Genomic DNA, 20,378 nt, shown 5'->3' with positions numbered 1-20,378 from the left:
GGCTCGGAGTATGGAGAATAGGAAGACATGTATTTCCAGGACAGAAGATAATTTACGAAGAAACTTGCTTTTTTTTCGAAGTACGACCATCGTTATGAGTGTTGACGCCATAAGTTATGCCGTGCTACCTAACTAAATCTCTCCATAACGTTATCTGTACGTCAATAAACAAGTGACCTACACGAGTTCAGGCCGGCGATGGCAAGCAGTTTCCTAAGGAGGTGTTCTTCGGTTACTGGTGAGACGCTGTCTACCGCCTATCAGTGACGGCTGAGCTTCGATACGACGCCCCGGAGTCAACTTCCTATTGATCATAATTAGAATGGAGAATGCTATTGGTGGTTGGTTCGGTAGGCTTTCCGATCCTTGCTATCATCGCCGCTTGGTTACAGTATTACAAAAATGCAATATCAAAGCAAATCAACCCTTTCCGGCAATGACTTGTCAATCGCTGCGTGAGAAGATGTTTCGTATGTACGCATGTAACAGCAATGTCTATAAGGTTACATGCTGACGCCCAGTCTAGGATCAAAACATTTATCTTCATCCACAGAGAATTTTAGACAATTCTCATGCAGGGGCTACCGTTGCAGTGCTATTCTCTAGATACTTTCTCTCATTGCTACTGCTGGTAGCATTACTGTTTAATGAAATGAGTGGCGTCTGGTTAAACTAGCTAAGAAGCGACATTTTTAGTTGCCATTGGTGGAATTCCAAGGCTATTGAGGCGCTACTCCTGTCAAGTCATTAGTCTTGTCAGGCCATAATATATGCTTATGTGTGGCTGAACTACATCTCCATGGCTTATGTTCAAACTATTGAGTCTAGGCCCTATCGTCATTTTAAAATCACGAGCTAACAGAAAATTCGGCAATGAGATATAAAGGGTGAATGTCCCTATTCGCGCTCTCATCTGAATTCACCTTTGGGCCAGTCACTCGTTTAATTTTCTTTCTTCACACTCTCTCAACATGGTTTCAAACAAGCTTATTGTTTCTGCTTTTGCAGTCTTGGCGTCAATGGCCAATGCAAGCCCCTGTAAGCCATCGTCCACCGGTGCGTCTACCACCGAAACCACCTCTGCTGGCTTTACCTCCAACACTGAAACCGCATCTGCCACCATTGTCGAGACTAGCACTTTCGTTACCGAGATAGAGACAGCCGTGGAGACTACTGCAGATGCTACTAGCACTATTGAGGCGTCGACGACCGTTTCCGAGGCTGCTGCTACAACTACGACAGTCGATGGACCCCTGATCACCAATGCCGGCTTTGAAGATGGCACGACTGCCCCATGGGAGTTAATTAGCGAAAAAGACGACACCTTGGTCCTTGCCGGCGGTGCTTATGAGGGCACAGCCTTAGGGAAAGTCTATTTCACCACCAAAGATGGTGCCCAATACGGCAACATCATCATGCAAAAGATCAACAAAAAGGCACTCAAGGCAGGATCATACTCGCTCGAGGGATGGACTCGCGTCGATTACTTCAGCGAAACCGGCGATGGCTGCAGTAATATCATCGCGGCGTGCCTTAGGGGATCCGCGGGAGGCATTGTTCCTGTCCCTGGTTCAGCTGTCCGGGACAGCGCTCGGAGTGCCGTCGATGGCTTTCACCAGATGGCCACTAGTTGTACAATTACCCAAGACATGATCGATGCGGATCTTCCCATCAATATCGTGTTTGGATTCAACTGTGCTAATGCGGGTGCCTATCTTGATTCTGTTGAGCTCAAACTAATCGACGGCACTGAAATTCCTGCTGAGGGCTCAACAACCACCACTCAGGCGGCCCCCGTGTTCACATAAGTCTGATAGCGTGGAGGGTGGATGAGTTCCGCCCGACGATACTTATTGTACCTTTAGCAAGCAGATGGAATCTCAATATGCGCATATTACCATACTATTTAAATTCCAGCTACACAGACGACCGCGCCGGCCTCGATGCTGCAACATTCCAGGACGTTGTCTAGCATATTCGCACAATACTCGTGTTAGATTACTTTCACTCTATGATTCAAGTATATAATTCACCTCTTTAATAGATTTTTCCATACGGAACCCTACCGCGCCCCAGCACCAACGTTCTGTAGTAACTATCTCTGGTAAAGAAATGCAATTATAGTCAACCTATCTGGTCTAATTACAGAGCTTAGAAATTAAAATATAGTCACTGCCAGAACCAAGGCGAAAGACAGATATATTTCAGTTTTCCCATAACTAAGCCTCTCACCTGCATTAGGCTCCACTGAAGCAGTGACCTTTTCCAATGTCTCGGCTGTTGGCGATGCAGTGGTGTCTGGGGTCGCGATAGTGCTTTCTGCAGTTGTGACCTTCTCTGGGACTGTCGAAGAATCCGATGCAGCGGCTGTTGTTGTAGACGACATGTCTTGAACCACGGTTGCACTCTTCTGGGCCAAGACAGACTTGGGACAATACTTGTCCATACGGTCACGAGAACGTTCGATCCAGCCGTTGGCAGGACTATAATGGCTGATATCAAACCTCCACATACGTCTGACATAGCATGGCTCGCAAAGGTCCTCGGGGACCAGGACTTCATCGTCGCGTAGGTTCGGAAACGCATCAATGATAGCTTAGAGTGGTATGTTAGCATTGATCTGCGATGGGAAGAACGCCTGCTGTGTTTACCATTGCAGTATTCTCCTGTCTTTTCATCCTTATCACAAAGCTGTATACGGCCCTCGACCAGAGTAATGGGACTGAATGATCGTGGGTCGCAGTTTTCAGACAAGGCCTTAGACCATTCCTGAAGAGATTCGCCGCACTTGGGGGCGCAAATACTATCAGTTATAGTAAAATCGTCGTCACCTCGGAGCAGTCCCTGCCACCCAGTGCGTCCCATTCCATTCAGATTGCTGTCGCAGTCGATATCTGTCAAGAGGGCTTTTCCACAAGCCTCGTTCAACCCATGTTCCATCCATGTTTCGACATAGAAAGTCGGATAGACAAGAAAAGCACCCGCGCCGAGGAGTAAATGAGAGGCGAAAAATAGCGTAGACGATAACATGGTGGTGTAATTCCGAGGCTTCATCAACTGAACGAGTGAAGTTGGAGGTCGTGGAAAAGAGAAAGAAGGATAGAACACATACGGAGAACTAACCAAAGTAGCGCTTTATTCAAATTATAAGAAAAATGCAAGGACCCGTAATTTTGGCTATCGCTGAATTATGTGTCAATCATGTTGTTTTAATGGGACTGCCAAGAAGGTAGCCTGGAATAAGATTGCAGATTGAAGACTAACAAGTTTGCCAAGTCGGCTCTATAAGGCGGTATAAGGCTGCTAAAGCGGAGCGACTATTTACATGCGTCAAGTGTTTAGACTAACCGAACCCCAGAAGATAATGGAAGATCACATGTCTGTTAAATCTCATTAGGAGTAGTTGATCATGTCGGCTTAAAAGAGGTGACCAGGCACGATCAGAGGAGGAGTAATCAACCAACGCATTCTTGAAGATCCATTTGATTGGTTCAACGGTTATCTAGAATAGGTATATAAAGTGAGGACTCTTCCAGTCCCATCTCAGCTTCTGCAAAGCACCTCCTGCCTCAGCGAGCAGCATCAGAACGCCCTACGCAATCGTAACTAGATATAAACGCTACTATTCCTACAATGTCAGACCGAACCGCAATTCACTATACAGTCGACCCCTCTACCAACCCATCCACATGGCCTGGTTCTGATCCAACTGGTAGCACTGTTATCTGGAAAGTCGATGTCATTTATATCAATATGCACGGCGACTCTAACTTTCGCACCCTTCGCACTGGTACAAACGAACATGTTAATCAGGCGGTAATCCAAGTCACCAAGCACATCGCCCGGGGTCTCTATGATATTGTGAGCATGAATGTCAGTGATTATTCATGTGTGGTGGTCATGTCAACGGAGAGATCCAAAGATGAGCTTCTGTTCAAAAATGGGTTCCCTTGGGACAGGCAGGATGATCCCCAGCCCGAGGTTGTGCTGAAGTAAGATGGAATTAGAAGAGGGTCATGGGTCTGTGTGTTATGCTGTTGGTTACTGTGCCTTGACTCGGCTACTCGGACAGTACGCTGTTCAGCATAGCGTGGTTTTGGCCCACAGATACGAAGACAAACGAGCGTCATTTGAGGAACTTTTGCTATCTTGTGAAATTAAAATGGTGTGATGAAGAAATCCAACAAAACAAATTATTGTCAAGTCAAATGGAACAAGTTGAGACATGGGTATGCCTTAGCTAAAATTGAGAATAGTCAGAATCCTACTGAATACATTCAATGAACTTCTCTAAGAGAGATATAGTAGATAAGAGTAAAACTCAAAAACAATATTTAAACTTTAATTAAGCTTTTTCATATCACATTCTAAACTGTACATACTTAGTATCTCCATGGACATAGACTATAAATCTAATTGTAAGTAACAGCAAGGGAAAACTGCGGAATAGGTAGGTTTAAAACAGAAATGGTTATCATGATAAATACACTGACCACAAGACAATTGAATAATATTGCGGGTTAATGGACACTACTGAAGAGAAGATCAGAGATCAGCGACATACACACTGCCCCTCCTGTAGAATCTATTGTAATTGACTGGCTAGACTCCCGAACCCCTCACTCTTGACAGAAAGCATCGGACATGAACAGTTTCTAACCCTCAGCTTCAGGCTTCACCTCCTCCTTGGCCTTAACTCTGGCCTCAGCCTCAGCCTTAGCCCTGTCGTTACAAGGGGTACATTCTCCTATACAGTAGCAATCAAAATAAACATCGTCAGCCGCCTGGGTTCCTGCTGGACACCGAGTCCTGTTGACGTTCAAACGGCCCGCACTGGAATACCAGGCGCCGCAACGCTGGGCTTCACCCCAGCTTCCGCGGATGCACTGCACAGAGAAAAAGGTTTGCTCTACCTTGGTGGTATCATCATCTTTGCCATTGCTAGTCGGGGTGGTAGGCAAGCCAACGACCACGTTGCCCAGGATGCTTCCCAAGAGGGCAAATGAAAGGACGCTTTTTGCAAGGCTTTGGTTTCCGAACATGTTGGATAGTAATGATCCTGGCGATTTGGAGGTTAATTGGTTGTTGATGCCTGAGTTTGGCTTGCGGTGTCTTACAAGGGATCAAAGAGACTTGTGATGCGTGGAGATGAGTTGGAATAAGATGGTGAGGTTATTTTCATCGAGCTTTCCAATCCTTTATATACTTGGACTGGCTCATTTGCGGCCCGACACATTGCATTCTGTCGACTGTTCCTCGCGGAAGGCTACTTGCTGTACCTTCTGTGCGTGGTCCAACACCGCGCTCTGTTCTTGTCGATCTCGGCCATGAAGGACCGCGGTGATGGCTGTTTACACCGTAAAGTCAGTTGTTGGTTATCGACTGTTGGTTGTTGGTCGTTAGGTCCGCGATAACCTACATGCATGAAAGAATATCCAGGCTGGAAGAAGCCAAAGCTCTATCAATTCGGTACTGGTAGTGGTAAAGATAGGGTTGAGCAGTGCGAACACGTTAGTACGTATCATAATTGGCACCGCTACATATATATATTTAATAGTTTTCATTCCTCCTCCGTCTCTGAACTACTTCGAATCAGAAGGTAGTCAGTGAAATGACCTTAGCAACTACAGTCAGTCAATCAAACCCTGTCACCCTAACCTCCAAGTCACATCGCGCTCTAGAGATTCCTAAATGGTAGGTAGAACTTTTGTTCGGTCCGAACGGGGTAACAACACGTAAAAAGGATCTTAGTATAGTCATATCGGACCATTTAGTCAGTAGAAGAACTTTTGATCGACGAGCTTGTTGGCCCTAAAAGCCTCTCCCTATTCCCTTTTGTATAAGATATGCAGAAGTACTTCTTAATGCACCTGGCTGACCAACAACTGTCTACCTCTTTACAAAGCATGATAGGAATAATCAGATGACACGTATGCGACTTCACCTTTCCACATATAGATAGCCTTCATATCTTTATTTACCCAACTCCTATCTAGCGCAGTTCGCAATCCCCATTTCCTGCAACACGCTGTTGGTTGCTGGCAATAAAGAGCAAAAGAACTACCATGGAGCATCGTTGTTAAACTTGAAGTGTAGCGGGCACAAGCTATTTGGTGATGAAACTTGCTCAACATGTGGCTTTTCTTACTTCCCTTCCCAAGCAGGGGATCACAAGCTTGCTAGCGCACGAATGAGATAACATCCCATCCAGAAAGAACACAGGGCTGTCCTGGACTCCATAACGCTCGTGTAGCACCCAAAGCGGTGTTCTGTGCATTTCGTTATTGCATGAGATGAGATCCCCTTTAGTTCTACGCCTAGTTTTGACCCCTTCTTCAGCCTACCATTTATCTCTTACTATACTGGTCACTTTATGGAGTGTTTTGCTTACAATTCCATCATGAGATCCACTCCCACCCAGCGCCTTATATATCATTCGCATCATATCGATGTATAACGCATCGTCCACCTCTCAGAGTTTCGGCAACACAAATGAGCCCGGCTAGCTGAAATATGCTTGTTATATGTCGACTATTGTCTGCTAGCTTCTCATCCAAATCACCACCTGCCTTGCAACCAGATGGGTACGCGAGGAGAGGCTCGCCACAATGAAGATTTGTCCCGAGCAGACTTGTTACTGTTAACGAATGGTACTGGTAGCATAAAATCTAAAAACCTAGCAACTGTCAATTGATCAACTACTTCCTAACTATACTCAGAAACCTTTGCTCTCATTGCTTGAGGATCATGACATCAAGGAGCGGTCGGCTCAACCGTGTTCCGAACACACTGGAAGCAACCCTGCTCCCAAAACGCCCTGTTGTCACTCTGGCCCTCACTAAACCCAATCTCCTCTTCGTATCCCTTGAAAAGAAAACAAATTTTGAAGATCGGCGCGCCTGTGCCAGGTTGATAATTCTCCGCATAGAATGAAACACAGTCCTCTGTGTCGCCGCAAAACTTGGCGCACTCATTGATATTCTGTCTGAGTTCGCTTTTGAGATAATAAGGGTTGTTGGTGGAATGGTCATAAGAGACTGGCTTTGCGCAGATTTTGTCGGCAGGATATGGGGTGATGGGAGTCCATGCTGGGCAGGGCGCACTCGAGGTTGTGGTGCTTGGGGCTTCGGATGAGATTGTTGTCTGGATATCTGAGGGCAATGTGCTTGTGGGTTCGGTAGCTTGCGAAGCTTCGGATGAGACGGTCGTCATTGAAGACAAAATGATGGTGGTATCTGTTGTTCTTGGCTTGCAGGCACCGCCGTAGACACCCCATGGGGCCATGGCTAAGCAAGACAATGCGATGGTTTTGAACGACATCATGAAGTCTGTGATTTGGTAGTGTAGATGTCTAATCTGAAAGAGAGGGTTCATGCGCGTTATAGGTGAATATTGTAGATAAAAGGAGCATGGGAAATTACAATACGACGAAGCATATCCCATTAACTGAATTGGGTTTGAGATGATAGAAACTATTGATTTCTATGCCACAAGTGGAAAGGTTCCTGCAACCGATAGGCCCATACTTACTTATTCCATCCTAGCTTTAAATAATCACCACTAACAATTATTGTAACGCACTTCCTCATTCGATATGAACCAGACACTCATGTGTGATAATGTACTTGGAACTTAGATTATTGATTGCCCAGACAGTCTCTACGACCCAGTGAGAGATTCATGCACATATATCGTTGACGAAATGGAGTTACGCACATCACATCTCGCATCTGAAAATGTAAAATAATTTTCCATAATGCCTGAAAGGTCCGACTAAAAATACAATAGCAGTGAAACAGCCCATCTGGATCCCTTCGACGTAGGGACGTTGTAGTCCAGACTATCTGCACTTCAAATCGGCTATGGGACAGCCAACATTGCCGTTGTTCTGCATCTTGTCCTTTAAAATACTCTTCCCATTGACGGCACGCAATCACTATCGCAGAGCCTGGTACCAACTGGAGTTTTTCGTACTTGGATGCAGCCCAGAGGAGATATCTTAGCCAAGGACTGGTATCCCCAAGGCTTTGATATAGACGATACGTCGAATTTGTTTCTGGGTTTTTGGTTCGCACTTCGACTTTGATCAATATTTCAGGAATTTATGGGGCCGCAGATAACTCCTCACTGACAGAAAGGCTGCTGCTATGAGTCTCTGGCTTGCCGGCCCAATCAATACGGCTGGTGCAGTATGGTCTATCAGACATGGCAGTCTTGCCTCGCTTGGGCCATCAATCGAGAAGCTGGCTTTCCACTCCATTCTTTACCCAAGCAAGCTTGCATCTTGGCCAACGCACACTCCTATCTGGTTTTTGATCTGGTCAGCTGCAAAGACTACCATCTTTAGATATCTGTATCTTGGTTCCGACCTCGCCTTCAACTCTCTCATCTCAACAAGAATCTTACTAGCGTAGATATTCCTTCCAGTCTTATGCTTAGTAGGGACCGGTACAACTTCCAACATGGTCCATTCTAGTACCCAAGACTTAGGATTTTAGCCAATCTTGCCATGTTGGCCTGGAGAGTTGTCGATCTCGTCTTTTACTGCTTCCAATACTACTTGCTAGTGGTAGGTGGCCAGATGAACTATGCATCCACTGTACTTGATGGTGTTGGTATCTTGTCTGTATGCCAGTGGTTATTCCAAATGAACAGTCTATAAAGTTAAATAGATACTGGATAACCAGCATCTTGGGCGTATCGATGCAGGCATTAAAAGGCTATATAATCTATACCATTATGCTAAGAGTGACAACTCTTCCCGTTGTCTTCTGTCTGCACTGGTGGGCATGTCAGTGGGAATAAATCTTGACACAATGAAAAAACTCAAAAGGTCAAAATGTCTAAATCATGACGGACCAGATCTTCTCGCCCTTGGGTCAGTTTGTTCACCGCTAGTTTTGAAACAAGTGACGTGGATTTCTTGTTATATTTTATGCGAAACTCGCAGTTAAATCCAATCTTGGTGAGACACGGTTGAGGAGTAGATGCACCTGTCCCCAAAGGCTCGATTTTCCAAGGATTCAATTAGACAAAGAGGCATCCCGTGTCGCGACTCGGGTCTGCAATTGGATGATATGACAAAAGTGCGGGGGATATACATCTAGTGTCTCACAACACCTGTCTTCATAGCACATTTTGGCTGGTATCATTCCTGCCGCTATCTGGCACATCACTCTCGAATACATGTAACTCAGAGCCCTGCTAGGCGCTGCGGGAAGTACCGCACACTGCAACGTCAGGTTAATCCGGCGATCTCCACGGCATTGAGTTTGATCAAAGTTAAAACTCGATAAATGCCAGACCGACCCATAATGTTATGTAGGAGAATGGACACATGATTGGCATAGCTATGTTGGCGATCTGCGGTAGTAAGACTATAGTCGAAACTCTGGTCGATTGATGTCATAGATTTGAGGGCTAATAATAGTTATCCATCGTGGTGCACCCAGTTAAGCTGTCAGGATTTGGTTTCATACATTGACTTGAACGCTAGCGGATCTGCAAAATCATCATGACGCATTTCTATGCATTACATATCAAAAGATCCACGCAGCTTTCAGCTGATCTTCACGCTTCTTCTGTTGAATGGTTAAAGCTATAAGACAGTACGGTGACGTGGCTTGGGTGTTGCATGAAAGTCTCGTAACCAGTTGCGAATGTCGGTGTGTTACTGTTTGAGAAAGTAGATGAGAGTGAGGTCGGGCAAATGCCTCACTCGTGACGACATTGATTTGGCCACACATGGGTTTCTCGAAGTATATATAGTGGCACATCTATGCCTATCAGACTTGCTTTACCAAGCTTACTTTCATCCAACCCAACAAACATCATCATTACAAAAACAAACGACACTATGCCTGTAAGAAACTATCATTGTTTTCCTTATTGGCGCATTTAATGTTAATACGTATGAATTGTTTAGGGAATTACTATTCGTTGGGAAGACCCTGGTAAATGGCAGTCTACCATGGAACAGGTAGACCAGTAAGTCTCGTCCTCATCAATGTTGTTTGAAACGAATATGTTCTCTGACATACCTTAGGCTACTCGAACAGCATACAGGACACAAAAACTATCCCTCGACAAAGAGTATTCCGCCGATCATATTCGGTGTTAAGTATATCACCCCCAAGAAACAAAAATTAAGACAGCATTCTAACAGTATTACAAGCATGCCACAGAAAGGTATTGATGAGTTAAAGGGATTAGACGGTGTCATAGCAGTCATCAATGATGATGACTGATGACATTAGCAACAAGGGAATGACTGCTCAATAGTGTTTATATCAATAATATTGATTGACCAGCAGGTCATGTTTTGACCGGTAACTGAACTTGTCGAACCTCGTGCGACAGCTTGGTGATTTTATGACTGGAAAGTAAATAACAGTCGACAGTTTTCTCATTTGTTCGGTGCTTGGTTCCTTCCAATCTCGCATCTCAGTCATCTGTTATGGCAAAACCTCTAGCAATCCTTGCAGATTTCAATCGCACCAACAGTGACATGTTCATGGAAAATAATCGGTATATAAATTTCTAAATTTCTAGCACATATCTCGCTTTCCTATTGTAACCCCTTCCATCCAGTCTGGGTATGTGAATAAAGTCACAGGACTCTGGCTATTCAACTGTACGATAAAGGCCACCTGAATACCCACTATGATTCACCGAATGATAAGCACTAATATGTGCATTTAGTCGGTGGTGACCATTTGCCAGGTGCCGTCAGGGACATCACCAGGAAGATACTTCTGAACGCAAACCTCTCCACCACCAATTCCCAAATCCTCGCGAGAGCAGTCGCCGCTGAGATCAGCCTCAGCACCTAGTACAACATGTTAGTTCCGCGTTATGAAAAAATACAGGATATTGACTTACAGTAGAGAAGAGGAGTAAAGGTAGGGTAACCAGCATGTCCGGGCTCGGGAGCCATGCTCTTGGAAACAGATCGCTCCTCTGACTCGCTCTTGCTGATCTCATAACCATCAGAGAAAGAGTTGACGAAAACAAGGTACTCGGAGAAGCCAATCTCAGTGGTGTCCGTGTGACTTTCGCTAGTGGTAATCTCATTGCCAGCAGTGTAGGTCCAGGTCTGACCGCAAGTGGTCTGATCGGGCTCGCAGGTCTCTTCAGGACCAACCTGGATCTGTCGACCGAAGGTAGTGTAGAGCTCGCTCTTGAGGTTAATGATGCACTTGTCGTTGCCCTGACGCTTCTTCAGGATGGGCGCGCGCTTGAGCTTGGTAACATCCTTGGCCTTGGGAGCAGGGGGGGCTCGTTCAGTCAGGCTACGCTTGGAGGGCCAGGTGCTAACATCGTCATTGCAAAGAGATCCACAGCAGTAACTATCAAGATTGAGTCAGAAACACGCCAAACCGAATAAGTGGAGTGAGCAAATAAAGTTGTACTTACGCATATCCGAACTTCTGGGTCAGTTCCAAGTCACCGCAAGGCGTCTTATCTTTCTGAATCTTGCGGTAAAGTCCATTGCGACAAGGCCAGATATCGCCCTCTTCCTGAGAACCAGGAAGGTTGAAGAATAGCATACTGCATCCCTCGCCAAACTTGGCGGTGTCAATCCAGACGGGGTATTTGCCGTTGGCATTGGTAGGCCAGCCTTGAGGAACAATGGTAGCCGAATTACAGCCAGAGTATTCGTTACCCTTGTCGTCTGTCTGGGTGTTGACACCCAGCTGGAAAGACTGAACGTCAAGGTCATTGGGGTCTGGGTTGCAGGTTTCCTCGCTGTATAGATCCATATTCGTAAATTCCTGGGCTTGAACCCGGACGGCTGCGAGAGCCAGAGCAAGAAGGGAAGCTTTGTTCATCATGGTGAAGACAGATGATGCAAAGAAATAATTGTAATAATGCTGGCTAAGCTTGTTGAGAAGTGTTGGCTGGATGAGTGGTCTCTGAAGTTTGTGATGATAATAGGATATTTTCTACCTCAAGGACCATGGTTCTTATAGCTGGTCGAAGATCTATCAAGATGATCGAGAGTATCAACAAGATCGAAGCAAACCACAATGACGTATTTCTCATATTGCATTTGATGGAGTCTTCTCAGAGATATTGAAGTTCTTCCTGGAGGATTCAAAGGATTTCGTCCGGGCAAGACCGTCCGCTCACAATAGTACATCTCTTTCCAAAAACATATCCAAAATCAAGCTCGTGCCTTGTGTCTATCAGTGAACAGCCTCGCGATCTGCAATATAGCGGAAACTTAACTTGTATACCCATGTACCGTGGCCCGTAAAATCTCCTATAGGAGAAGATAACCTCCGTAGTATCCGTGCACTTTATCCTCCGGTTGGCTGATAAAGAGCCATGTGGAACTGGCGATTTCCCACAGAAGGATGCGCCAAGCCCAGGGGCATCAGGCGGGAATGAAACGTCAACGGTTGCTTTGGGAATAACCCCACGAACATCTTGTGTTGTGTAAATTATCATATCGTCATAGCCCGCATTTTTCACCTTGTCAATCCACTCTAGAAGGATTCTGCGATAGCCCGTGGCTGAGCCATGGTTATAAACAAGTTTAAACTTGTCCGAGGGATCTGATCGACACAAGGCGACCAATGAGCAGCTCTCCTCAAAGACATCAACCTCGCCAAAGCTAGATCCTTTAATGCAACTGCCTGTGACTCTTTGCTTTGACAGACACGACATACTCTTTTAGTGTTTCGATACCGAATCGGGATGCTCGGCTCCATTTGTCGGGCTTGTCACTATTTCCCGACCGAGGCCGCTTCATAGCCGAAGACACTAAAGTGACCACAGATTGCCCAAGCAAAGTCGGAGAGTTGTTTGAACACCGCTCTGCAGATCATTCAGGAACGTGAGATTGGGTCTAGCTCTTGTCGATACTCGAGATAACCAAGATGTCGAACCGGGAACATTTACGTCATGCTGTGCAAAGGATGGAATCCTTCGTCGATGATCATGATGAGAGAGTAGAAGCAAGTTCTACGTATTCCTTCTCAGGAGTAAAGTTTCCAGGAATCATACTCTCACGACGTGTATAAAGATCTGCCATCAACCTCCTCTCAATATCACTCACAATCCAAGCCTACAATCACAAACCATCAGACCAACACTCAATCTCGATTTCTGAATCATCTCAGATACTACCAAGCATTCAAACAACTCTTCTTTAAACCCCACTCAATCAAACAAGCCACCCAACATGCACGCCCTCAGCACTCTCACCACCCTTACCATGTCTCTCTTCGCGGCCCAGACCGCCAACGCATGGCTGCTCGAATTCTGGGGCACCCAAAACGTCTGCTCCAAGCCCAAGGGTAGCGCCGCTGACAGCTCAGCCGGTGGACAGCCCGGAGAAGGCAACGATTGTATGATGGCCTACTACGACCTGGAAGCCATGCTCGTCAAGGACTGGGATGAGGGATGCACTGTCAGGTTGTACAATGGCAAGGGCTTCAACTGTGATGGTGACCTCATCCTCGAGTACACCAAGGAGAAGGCAGCGGAGGAGGAGAAGCTCTCCGATGACGGAACATACATGTGTCTTACTGATTTGGCTGGAGAGCCTGGACCTTACCAGGCTTCTTACACTTGCGAGTAAATGTTGGAGGCTATTCGGTTTCAGAGGGATTTAAACTATATATATACGCCAGCACTCTTGCTGATTTTAGGACAGATTTGTGATGATGAATCAAAGCGACATGTTGAAATTAGATTTGAAGAAGATTTATTCGGTGTGTGGACTCAAACCTGACCAATCCGTACTCGGCCAGATCAATAATGTGAGTCATTTAACTCGATTCCCCCAGACCTTTCCATCTGTCTGCTCTACTAGTTCTTTTTAATCTGTCTTGTAATGCTCTGAGCCTTTTCGTTGTCAGAACAAGGTCATATAGGGTAATTTCCAAAGGTGCGAATCTCGGCAATTTGGAATAGGAGATGGACGACCTTAGAAATCATACCCACAAAACGTGCGCTCTGACCTATTTGGCGAATGAGGCTAGGTGATTTGACAAGACCCATCAACACGAGCTGATAATGGTAAGGATAGTCGTATAAAAGGGTATGTGCAACTGACAAGCCTCTCGATCAAGGCACCACGACACATACCGCTTGAATGGTTTGATCGGGTGATCAGTCAAAGAGGAAACGAGAAAGATGTTTCTTTGCGCTCTCTGCCTCCCACTCAATCAGAACCCGTGTCTTGGACTCAGCCATCTTGGCTTGTGCCAGTCGCTCCATTGCCGCTCGCTCCTTTCCACTAAGGAGGTGGACCTTTGTCTTCCACATTTTTTCACCAGGGGTGCCATCTTCTCTTTCACCAAAGAAATTCTCGTCCAGGTACTTCCAATAGATCGTGTCAAATGCCCAACTTTTTCTGGCGGCATAGTTGAGCCAAAATCGGCCTGTCGTCCAACTCTCACGCATGTATGTCGAAAACAGGAAAGACTCTGGACTCACCTCTTGCTCTGCCTCTTGCATTGCCGAAATCCAGGGATCTAGTCTAGTTTCATAGGTCTTTCTCCAATCTTCAATGCCTGCACCCCACATCTCAGGTACGTCGAGTAACAACCACCAAGGAGGGTCCAAAATAAACTGTGTCGGCGCAGCGTAGACGAATTCCCAATCTATAGCTCCGATAACGTGGTCATGATCATCAATAAGAACATTAGCCGGTCTAAAATCATCACACCAGAGGCGAAAAGAGCCTGAGCCGTCTGGTGACAGCTATCTTCGGCGAACCCAAAGCTTGATAATCGACCTTGTTTGGCTAATCTGCGGAAAAGTTGTCGAGCGACGTATTTGTTTCTGCAATCGTCTTCAGATGACACCATGTCGTTATGCTGGAAGATGAGAATCGCTATTTGCATTTCAGCCAATACTGTGCACCACTCATCAGCAGTCTTACAGGTCGTTCCTTCGAGCGGAAATATCGATTTCGGAACGTTTGAAGCTGAACCATGTTGTTCATATTAAGTGTCATGGGTCTTCCCGATATGCTGTAGGAGCCAGGGGTTACCTCGGCAAGATCTCCGATGCGTGGGAATCTCGGCTGTGCTGACTGGAGCACACACCTTGCCATCTCAACATACAAACTGTTGAGCTTTGCTTTGGAGATGTCAGGTTGGAGGACGGCCGGATTATTAAGGTTCTCGCGGGGAGCTTCTAGAGCTTGACCCATTCCTCGTCGGGACCCAAGGTCTTCAATAATCATGAACGGCCCGATATCAGAGTCAACGCCGTGATGAAAGACTCTGGGCGCTCGAAGATGAGTGCGCTGGTCTACATATGCGACCGTTGCAGCTTCTGCAAGTGTCTTTTCCACAGGAAACACAGCTTGGTTGAGACAGGGCATGCGCACCAGAACATTCCCAGAGCGACCTTCAATCTTGATAGGATAAAGAACATTGAAGCCCCCGATGACCATTGGAAGGAGCAAGGTGGCGGTTTGCCCGAAGGTCCGTTTAACGAAAGATTCAATTTTGCGACATATGGACGATAATTGAACATGTTTCACCGCTTCTTCCCAGAGTGCATCAATCCAATCCCATGCAAGCTTATCAGAATCTTGTCGAGCTTCCATCAGGAGGGGAAAAAGGCGAGATGGAGCTTACTTTCGAAGACAAAGTACAGAAGATGCGACTGGAGAAAATGCATGTAGCATTGTTAGTGGCTAGTTGGCTGCGACGAGTTCGATGAGGCGGGGCATCGTCACATAACGCGACCAGGTTGTGATGGCTTGGGCTACATCCAGATAGGCATTGCAACCAAGCAAGCATGTCAGATCTTAAAAGCTCTCGACATTATTCCTTTGATGGGGGTGGGTTTAGTGTGGGTTTTTGATTCACACAAGCGTATGTGCAGTGAGTTTTACTTTAAGTTTGTGAACTCAAACTAGTATAGGTGATCGGATTGTTCACAATACAAGTTGAGGCTTGGACGTTGGCTCAGACATTCATACGTCACATAAAAAAGACTACACAGAGAATATAACGGAAAAAATTATGTACATTGAAATCAGCTAACCATACCGGTCATTAATCAAGTAGTCATGGAGTCTATATAGTACGTGCAACCGGCCATATTCCCAACTTAGCAGGCCAGAATCTTGGCAACAGCAGCCTCGGCGGTAACCATGACAATGGTCTGAATGTTGCCAGTGGCGAGGTCGGGGTGAATACTAGCATCGGTAATGAACTGTGTATCTGTTAGTATCCGACAAGTAACTTAGGCAACATATCAACTTACAAGGTTGTCCATTCCAAAGACCTTGGTGTTAGTGTCGACGACGGAACCAATCTTGGCAGAACCGATGAAATGGTCTCCCTGGTCGGGCTTCTCAAGAAGATCATCGATGGTCTTGTTGCCCTCCAGGGTGTAACCAGTAGACTTGTCAGTGATGGAGGCGATGAACTCCTCAAGGAAAGCCCTGGAAGCCTCGGTATCGGCCTTGGTGGTCAGATAGGGAGTCTTCTCGAAAACAGTGTTTCCCTTCTGGTCAAGACCCAGGACACCAGAAGAGGTAGAGCCGTGAGTAAGGTAAACCTTGATGGAGATGATACCGTCACCAGCAGCAGAGGTAGAGCCCTGGAAGTAACGAGTCTTGCCATCAATTCCCTTGCGAGAAGTGAAGAAGATGAGACGGTGACGACCCTGGGTCAAAACACCAGAGGCCTTGTCCTCAAAGAGCTTAATGTTCTTGGTGTCGGTGCCGTTGAGAACACTATCGGTGTCGAGCATGCCCCACTTACCATCAGTCTTGACGTTGATGGCAAAGATGGGGTGGTCCTTGATCTCCTTGCCGACGGGAAGGTCGATCCAGTTTCGCTGGGCAGGGAGAGTGACACCAGACTTCTTGGCATTGAGGATCTGCTTCTTGGGCCCGATACCAGAGTTAAACAGAAGTCGGGGAGTAGACATGGCACCGGCAGAGAGAACGACACGGCCGTTCTTGGAGAGATTGATGATCTGCTTCTTGCCTTCGGCGGTCTCTACTTCAACACCAGTGGCGCGAGAGCCGGATCGGACAACGCGGATGACCTTGGTACCCATTTGAAGGCTAAAGTTGTCGCGCTTCTCCGCGAGGGGGAGGTAAGTCCTGACGGGTCCAGCTCGGAGAGAGTTCTGGACGTTCCATGAAGGCCAGCTGTAGACCTGGTGCTTCTCGTTGGGCTGCTTGAGCATATCAACGGACTTCCATCCAGCCTTGTTAAGGAACGAGGACAGAGTGCTGTAAAGACCAGTGTCGTAGCGCTTGTTGTCCTTGGAAGGCACAGTGGTACCGGGGTTGCGAGCGTACAGTCTCTCAGCAGCAGGGGCAACATCACTCCACTTCCATCCCTTGGGCCACTTGTCGTTGAAGTCGCGCTCGGGAGGGTGCACGAAAACCATGTAGTTTACGGTAACACCACCTCCAAGAATACAGGCAGCCAGACCGGCAGTGTCGGTGCACATGTACTCATTCCAGAGATCAAGGCCACCGACAGCAGCGGAAAGACCAGGGACATCGATGGGAGTCAAGGACTTGTCCCATGGGAGAGAGTGGTTGGATCCAGTGTGGATGGTAGGGCCTCTTTGGCCACGCTCGAGAAGAAGAACCTTCTTGTTAGCCTCAGAGAGTCGCTCAGCAGTGATGATGCCTGAAGGGCCACCTCCGACGACAATGTAATCGTAGGTATCGTTGGGCTTAGCAGCGACAGCTAAAGTCGACAGGGCGACGAGGCCGAGGCTTGAGATAGAGGAGAAACGCATGTTGGGCTGAGTTGCAGCAAGAAAGAACGTGGGTAATTAGATGGGAATGAGGAAACTGTTTACAAAGATGGGAATTGACAATCCCTTTTATTATGATGATGATCGATCTAGCATATCTTCAAGACTCCATCTACAGTACTTGCCCCCCATCGCATCTCCGTCATCTGTTTCCTGGAACCCTGCTTTTAAGGTTTCATCGGGTGAAAAAACAAGAACCGAGGCAACGGTTCGTACCTGTCAAGAGGTACTTAGTCAGTCTAGTGCCCTGATTACCAAAGCCGGACCATCCCACTCCCACTAGGTATATCCGTTGGTTTCTCGGCTTTGCTTGCGAAAAAAGGTGGTTAAGGGTTTATCCTGAGCAAATTCTGAGTATGCTTTGTGATCAAGTCGGCAGTTCAAACTGCAGTTGGCCAAGTCAGTTCCGAACAGCCGGTTCTAATGGGGACAAATCCCTGCAGATTAAAAATTATTCATGCTTAGCTGAGACTGGACCTAACGTTAATTGGAATAACTCTGCTTCTGAAACAATGGAATCTTTCTAGAAGGAGAGTGAGTACCGAGTTCGTAGTGTGCCTCATCTCATCTGACCTACGGGTTCCTGATTGTGTTGCATTATCTCATTTCTCTCCTGCGGGCCGAAAAAATATAAAGAGCTGGCCGATGCCCCCTTGGAAAAACTTGACATGGCTTTGCAAGGCAACATGTCATGTAGCAATGACAGTTCGGCACTAACCTCATCATGGAATGGATCTCGTGGATTGTCATTGGGACAAAGTCAAAATCATACCTGATCGACAGACCGAGCCAATTGCATCCTTGCTTCGTATACAGTATCCTCCAACACGAGTCAACAGTGTACAATTGCTTGGCTGCTTGCCCGCGGGCACTTGTCTAGCCCATGATGTATGTATTGCCTCTACAAGTTTAGTCAATAATAGTGGCCGTTACAGGTGATGTCATATCATTAATATGAGATGAAATAAAGTACCAAGCCTCTCAAGTTGAAACACTTAAGCGTAGACCTCTTGATCAATGGCATGAAATCCCAGCACAGAAAAACCAAGCACAGACGTTACCTCATGTGATCGTTAACTATGGAACTCCTAAAAATATCCCGGAATATCCGAGATTGGCTCGTGTTTACGGGTCCTGTCAACCCACCTAATCTTAGTTGCGCACGGCGGTCAGGGCGCGTTCCGTATATAAGAACAGAACAACCACAAGTTCGCCTTGAATGATCATCATTTTCATAATTAATCTCACGAAATAACGAAAAAGATGTCTGTCGCTCGTTTCGCCTCGGCCCTTTTGGCCTCTTCTGTCATGGGCTTAGCTTCGGCCGATGTCCTTGACCTCCCTATTTTCGTCAAGGAGGGTTATGTATGTCGATCACAGCCTCTACAGGCTAGTAGCAAAATAAACTAACTTGTATAGAAAATGGTCGAGTTTGGTGTTGGAACACCCGCGCAAACTGCCCGTCTTCTCTTCGACACTGGCAGTGCTTCTGCATGGATGGTCGACGTTGAGTGCGCCGAGACCTGCCCCCATGTCAACAAGGGTGACCGGTTCGGGTACAACCTCACCGCGTCTTCCACCGGCAAGAAGACTGGCCACGACGCCAACATCGAGTACCTCGGCGGCACGATCATCGGTCCTACCGTCGAGGACAAGTTCTCAGCCGGCGGCTTGAAGTGGGATTCCAAGTTCATCGCTGCCAACGAGAGCACCTGGTCATCCCTTGCTGCTGATGGCTTCATGGGTCTCGCTTTCGGTAGCATCCAGGACGGTGATGCCACTCCTATTTTCGAGTCTCTGATGGAGCAGAAGCTTATGGACAAGCCTCGCTTCGGTATCTACTACGCAGCAGGCGAAGACGACAGTACCGGCGACAAGGCCGGCAAGGGCGTCGTGACCCTCGGAGGATCGCGCGAGGACAAGTATGTTGAGGGCGACTTGATCTCTGTGCCCCTGGCCACCAACAACGGTGAATTCGACCTCTGGCGATCGATCATCCACAGCACCACTGGAAAGAAAACCGACAAGAAGTGCAAGACCGGCAAGGCCGAGAAAGAGACCGAGATGAACGGCATGAGCATCGTCTTTGACACGGGCGCTTCTGCCATCACATTCCCCAAGTCCATGATCGACTCTATCTACGAGTCCATCGGCATGAACTACACTGCCATTCTCAAGGGAGAGCACATCCCCCTCTGCAGCGAGTTCACCAAGGACTGGTCTCTTACTTTCAAGATTGGATACTACGGCGACGAGAAGAACGTCACCGTCCGAGGTGATCAGCTCCGCCTCCCTGGCTTTGCCAACCGCGACGATGCCTGCTGGCCTCCCGTCCAAGATGGTCCTGAGGGCTATGCTCTTATCGGCACCCTGTTCTTGCGAAACTTTTACACCGTCTGGGATTACAGCATTTTCCCTGGTAGCGACGGATTCAACGATCCTCACCTGTCTTTCGGTTACCTCAAGGAGGGCTTCTAAGCTTGTCTCTTGACTCGGATTACCATGACTGATGGGCTTATGCATATTGCCTAGTAGAGAGTATCCGACATTGACTATACACTTATAATACTATATAATGATATCCAAACAAATATATGGAACCCAACTAAGAATGTGCCATC

General features: G+C 46.9%; 10 protein-coding genes across 10 annotated transcripts; 4 read left to right on the top strand and 6 right to left on the bottom strand.

Moving 5' to 3' along the window:
* Positions 1–1,019: 1,019 nt before the first annotated feature.
* On the top strand, positions 1,020–1,808 carry FGSG_02909 (uncharacterized protein; the record flags this gene model as incomplete). The annotated part of the gene is made up of 1 exon (XM_011324590.1): positions 1,020–1,808. One exon carries the CDS (start codon positions 1,020–1,022, stop codon positions 1,806–1,808), a length of 789 nt encoding a protein of 262 aa, XP_011322892.1.
* A 316-nt stretch (positions 1,809–2,124) lies between these two features.
* On the bottom strand, positions 2,125–3,030 carry FGSG_02910 (uncharacterized protein; the record flags this gene model as incomplete). The annotated part of the gene is made up of 3 exons (XM_011324589.1): positions 2,125–2,129; positions 2,233–2,595; positions 2,652–3,030. The coding sequence occupies 3 exons, from the start codon at positions 3,028–3,030 to the stop codon at positions 2,125–2,127; spliced, it is 747 nt and encodes a 248-aa protein (XP_011322891.1).
* A 603-nt stretch (positions 3,031–3,633) lies between these two features.
* FGSG_02911 (uncharacterized protein) lies at positions 3,634–3,996 on the top strand (the record flags this gene model as incomplete). The annotated part of the gene is made up of 1 exon (XM_011324588.1): positions 3,634–3,996. The coding sequence occupies one exon, from the start codon at positions 3,634–3,636 to the stop codon at positions 3,994–3,996; it is 363 nt and encodes a 120-aa protein (XP_011322890.1).
* Positions 3,997–4,655: 659 nt separating this feature from the next.
* Positions 4,656–5,042, bottom strand: FGSG_12554 (uncharacterized protein; the record flags this gene model as incomplete). The annotated part of the gene is made up of 1 exon (XM_011324587.1): positions 4,656–5,042. The coding sequence occupies one exon, from the start codon at positions 5,040–5,042 to the stop codon at positions 4,656–4,658; it is 387 nt and encodes a 128-aa protein (XP_011322889.1).
* Positions 5,043–6,753: 1,711 nt separating this feature from the next.
* Positions 6,754–7,611, bottom strand: FGSG_02913 (uncharacterized protein; the record flags this gene model as incomplete). Its single annotated transcript, XM_011324586.1, has 3 exons — positions 6,754–7,328; positions 7,531–7,540; positions 7,582–7,611. 3 exons carry the CDS (start codon positions 7,609–7,611, stop codon positions 6,754–6,756), a joined length of 615 nt encoding a protein of 204 aa, XP_011322888.1.
* A 3,086-nt stretch (positions 7,612–10,697) lies between these two features.
* On the bottom strand, positions 10,698–11,834 carry FGSG_02914 (uncharacterized protein; the record flags this gene model as incomplete). Its single annotated transcript, XM_011324585.1, has 3 exons — positions 10,698–10,828; positions 10,882–11,348; positions 11,416–11,834. 3 exons carry the CDS (start codon positions 11,832–11,834, stop codon positions 10,698–10,700), a joined length of 1,017 nt encoding a protein of 338 aa, XP_011322887.1.
* Positions 11,835–13,222: 1,388 nt separating this feature from the next.
* FGSG_02915 (uncharacterized protein) lies at positions 13,223–13,588 on the top strand (the record flags this gene model as incomplete). The annotated part of the gene is made up of 1 exon (XM_011324584.1): positions 13,223–13,588. One exon carries the CDS (start codon positions 13,223–13,225, stop codon positions 13,586–13,588), a length of 366 nt encoding a protein of 121 aa, XP_011322886.1.
* A 533-nt stretch (positions 13,589–14,121) lies between these two features.
* FGSG_02916 (uncharacterized protein) lies at positions 14,122–15,571 on the bottom strand (the record flags this gene model as incomplete). The annotated part of the gene is made up of 4 exons (XM_011324583.1): positions 14,122–14,615; positions 14,681–14,763; positions 14,897–14,941; positions 15,063–15,571. 4 exons carry the CDS (start codon positions 15,569–15,571, stop codon positions 14,122–14,124), a joined length of 1,131 nt encoding a protein of 376 aa, XP_011322885.1.
* Positions 15,572–16,080: 509 nt separating this feature from the next.
* FGSG_02917 (uncharacterized protein) lies at positions 16,081–17,739 on the bottom strand (the record flags this gene model as incomplete). Its single annotated transcript, XM_011324582.1, has 2 exons — positions 16,081–16,185; positions 16,237–17,739. 2 exons carry the CDS (start codon positions 17,737–17,739, stop codon positions 16,081–16,083), a joined length of 1,608 nt encoding a protein of 535 aa, XP_011322884.1.
* A 1,281-nt stretch (positions 17,740–19,020) lies between these two features.
* Positions 19,021–20,235, top strand: FGSG_02918 (uncharacterized protein; the record flags this gene model as incomplete). The annotated part of the gene is made up of 2 exons (XM_011324581.1): positions 19,021–19,122; positions 19,177–20,235. The coding sequence occupies 2 exons, from the start codon at positions 19,021–19,023 to the stop codon at positions 20,233–20,235; spliced, it is 1,161 nt and encodes a 386-aa protein (XP_011322883.1).
* Positions 20,236–20,378: the final 143 nt, after the last annotated feature.

This window comes from Fusarium graminearum, chromosome 2, assembly GCF_000240135.3.
Source record: "Fusarium graminearum PH-1 chromosome 2, whole genome shotgun sequence".
NCBI classification, from domain to species: domain Eukaryota; kingdom Fungi; phylum Ascomycota; class Sordariomycetes; order Hypocreales; family Nectriaceae; genus Fusarium; species Fusarium graminearum.
This window is presented reverse-complemented; position numbering and strand designations above follow the sequence as displayed.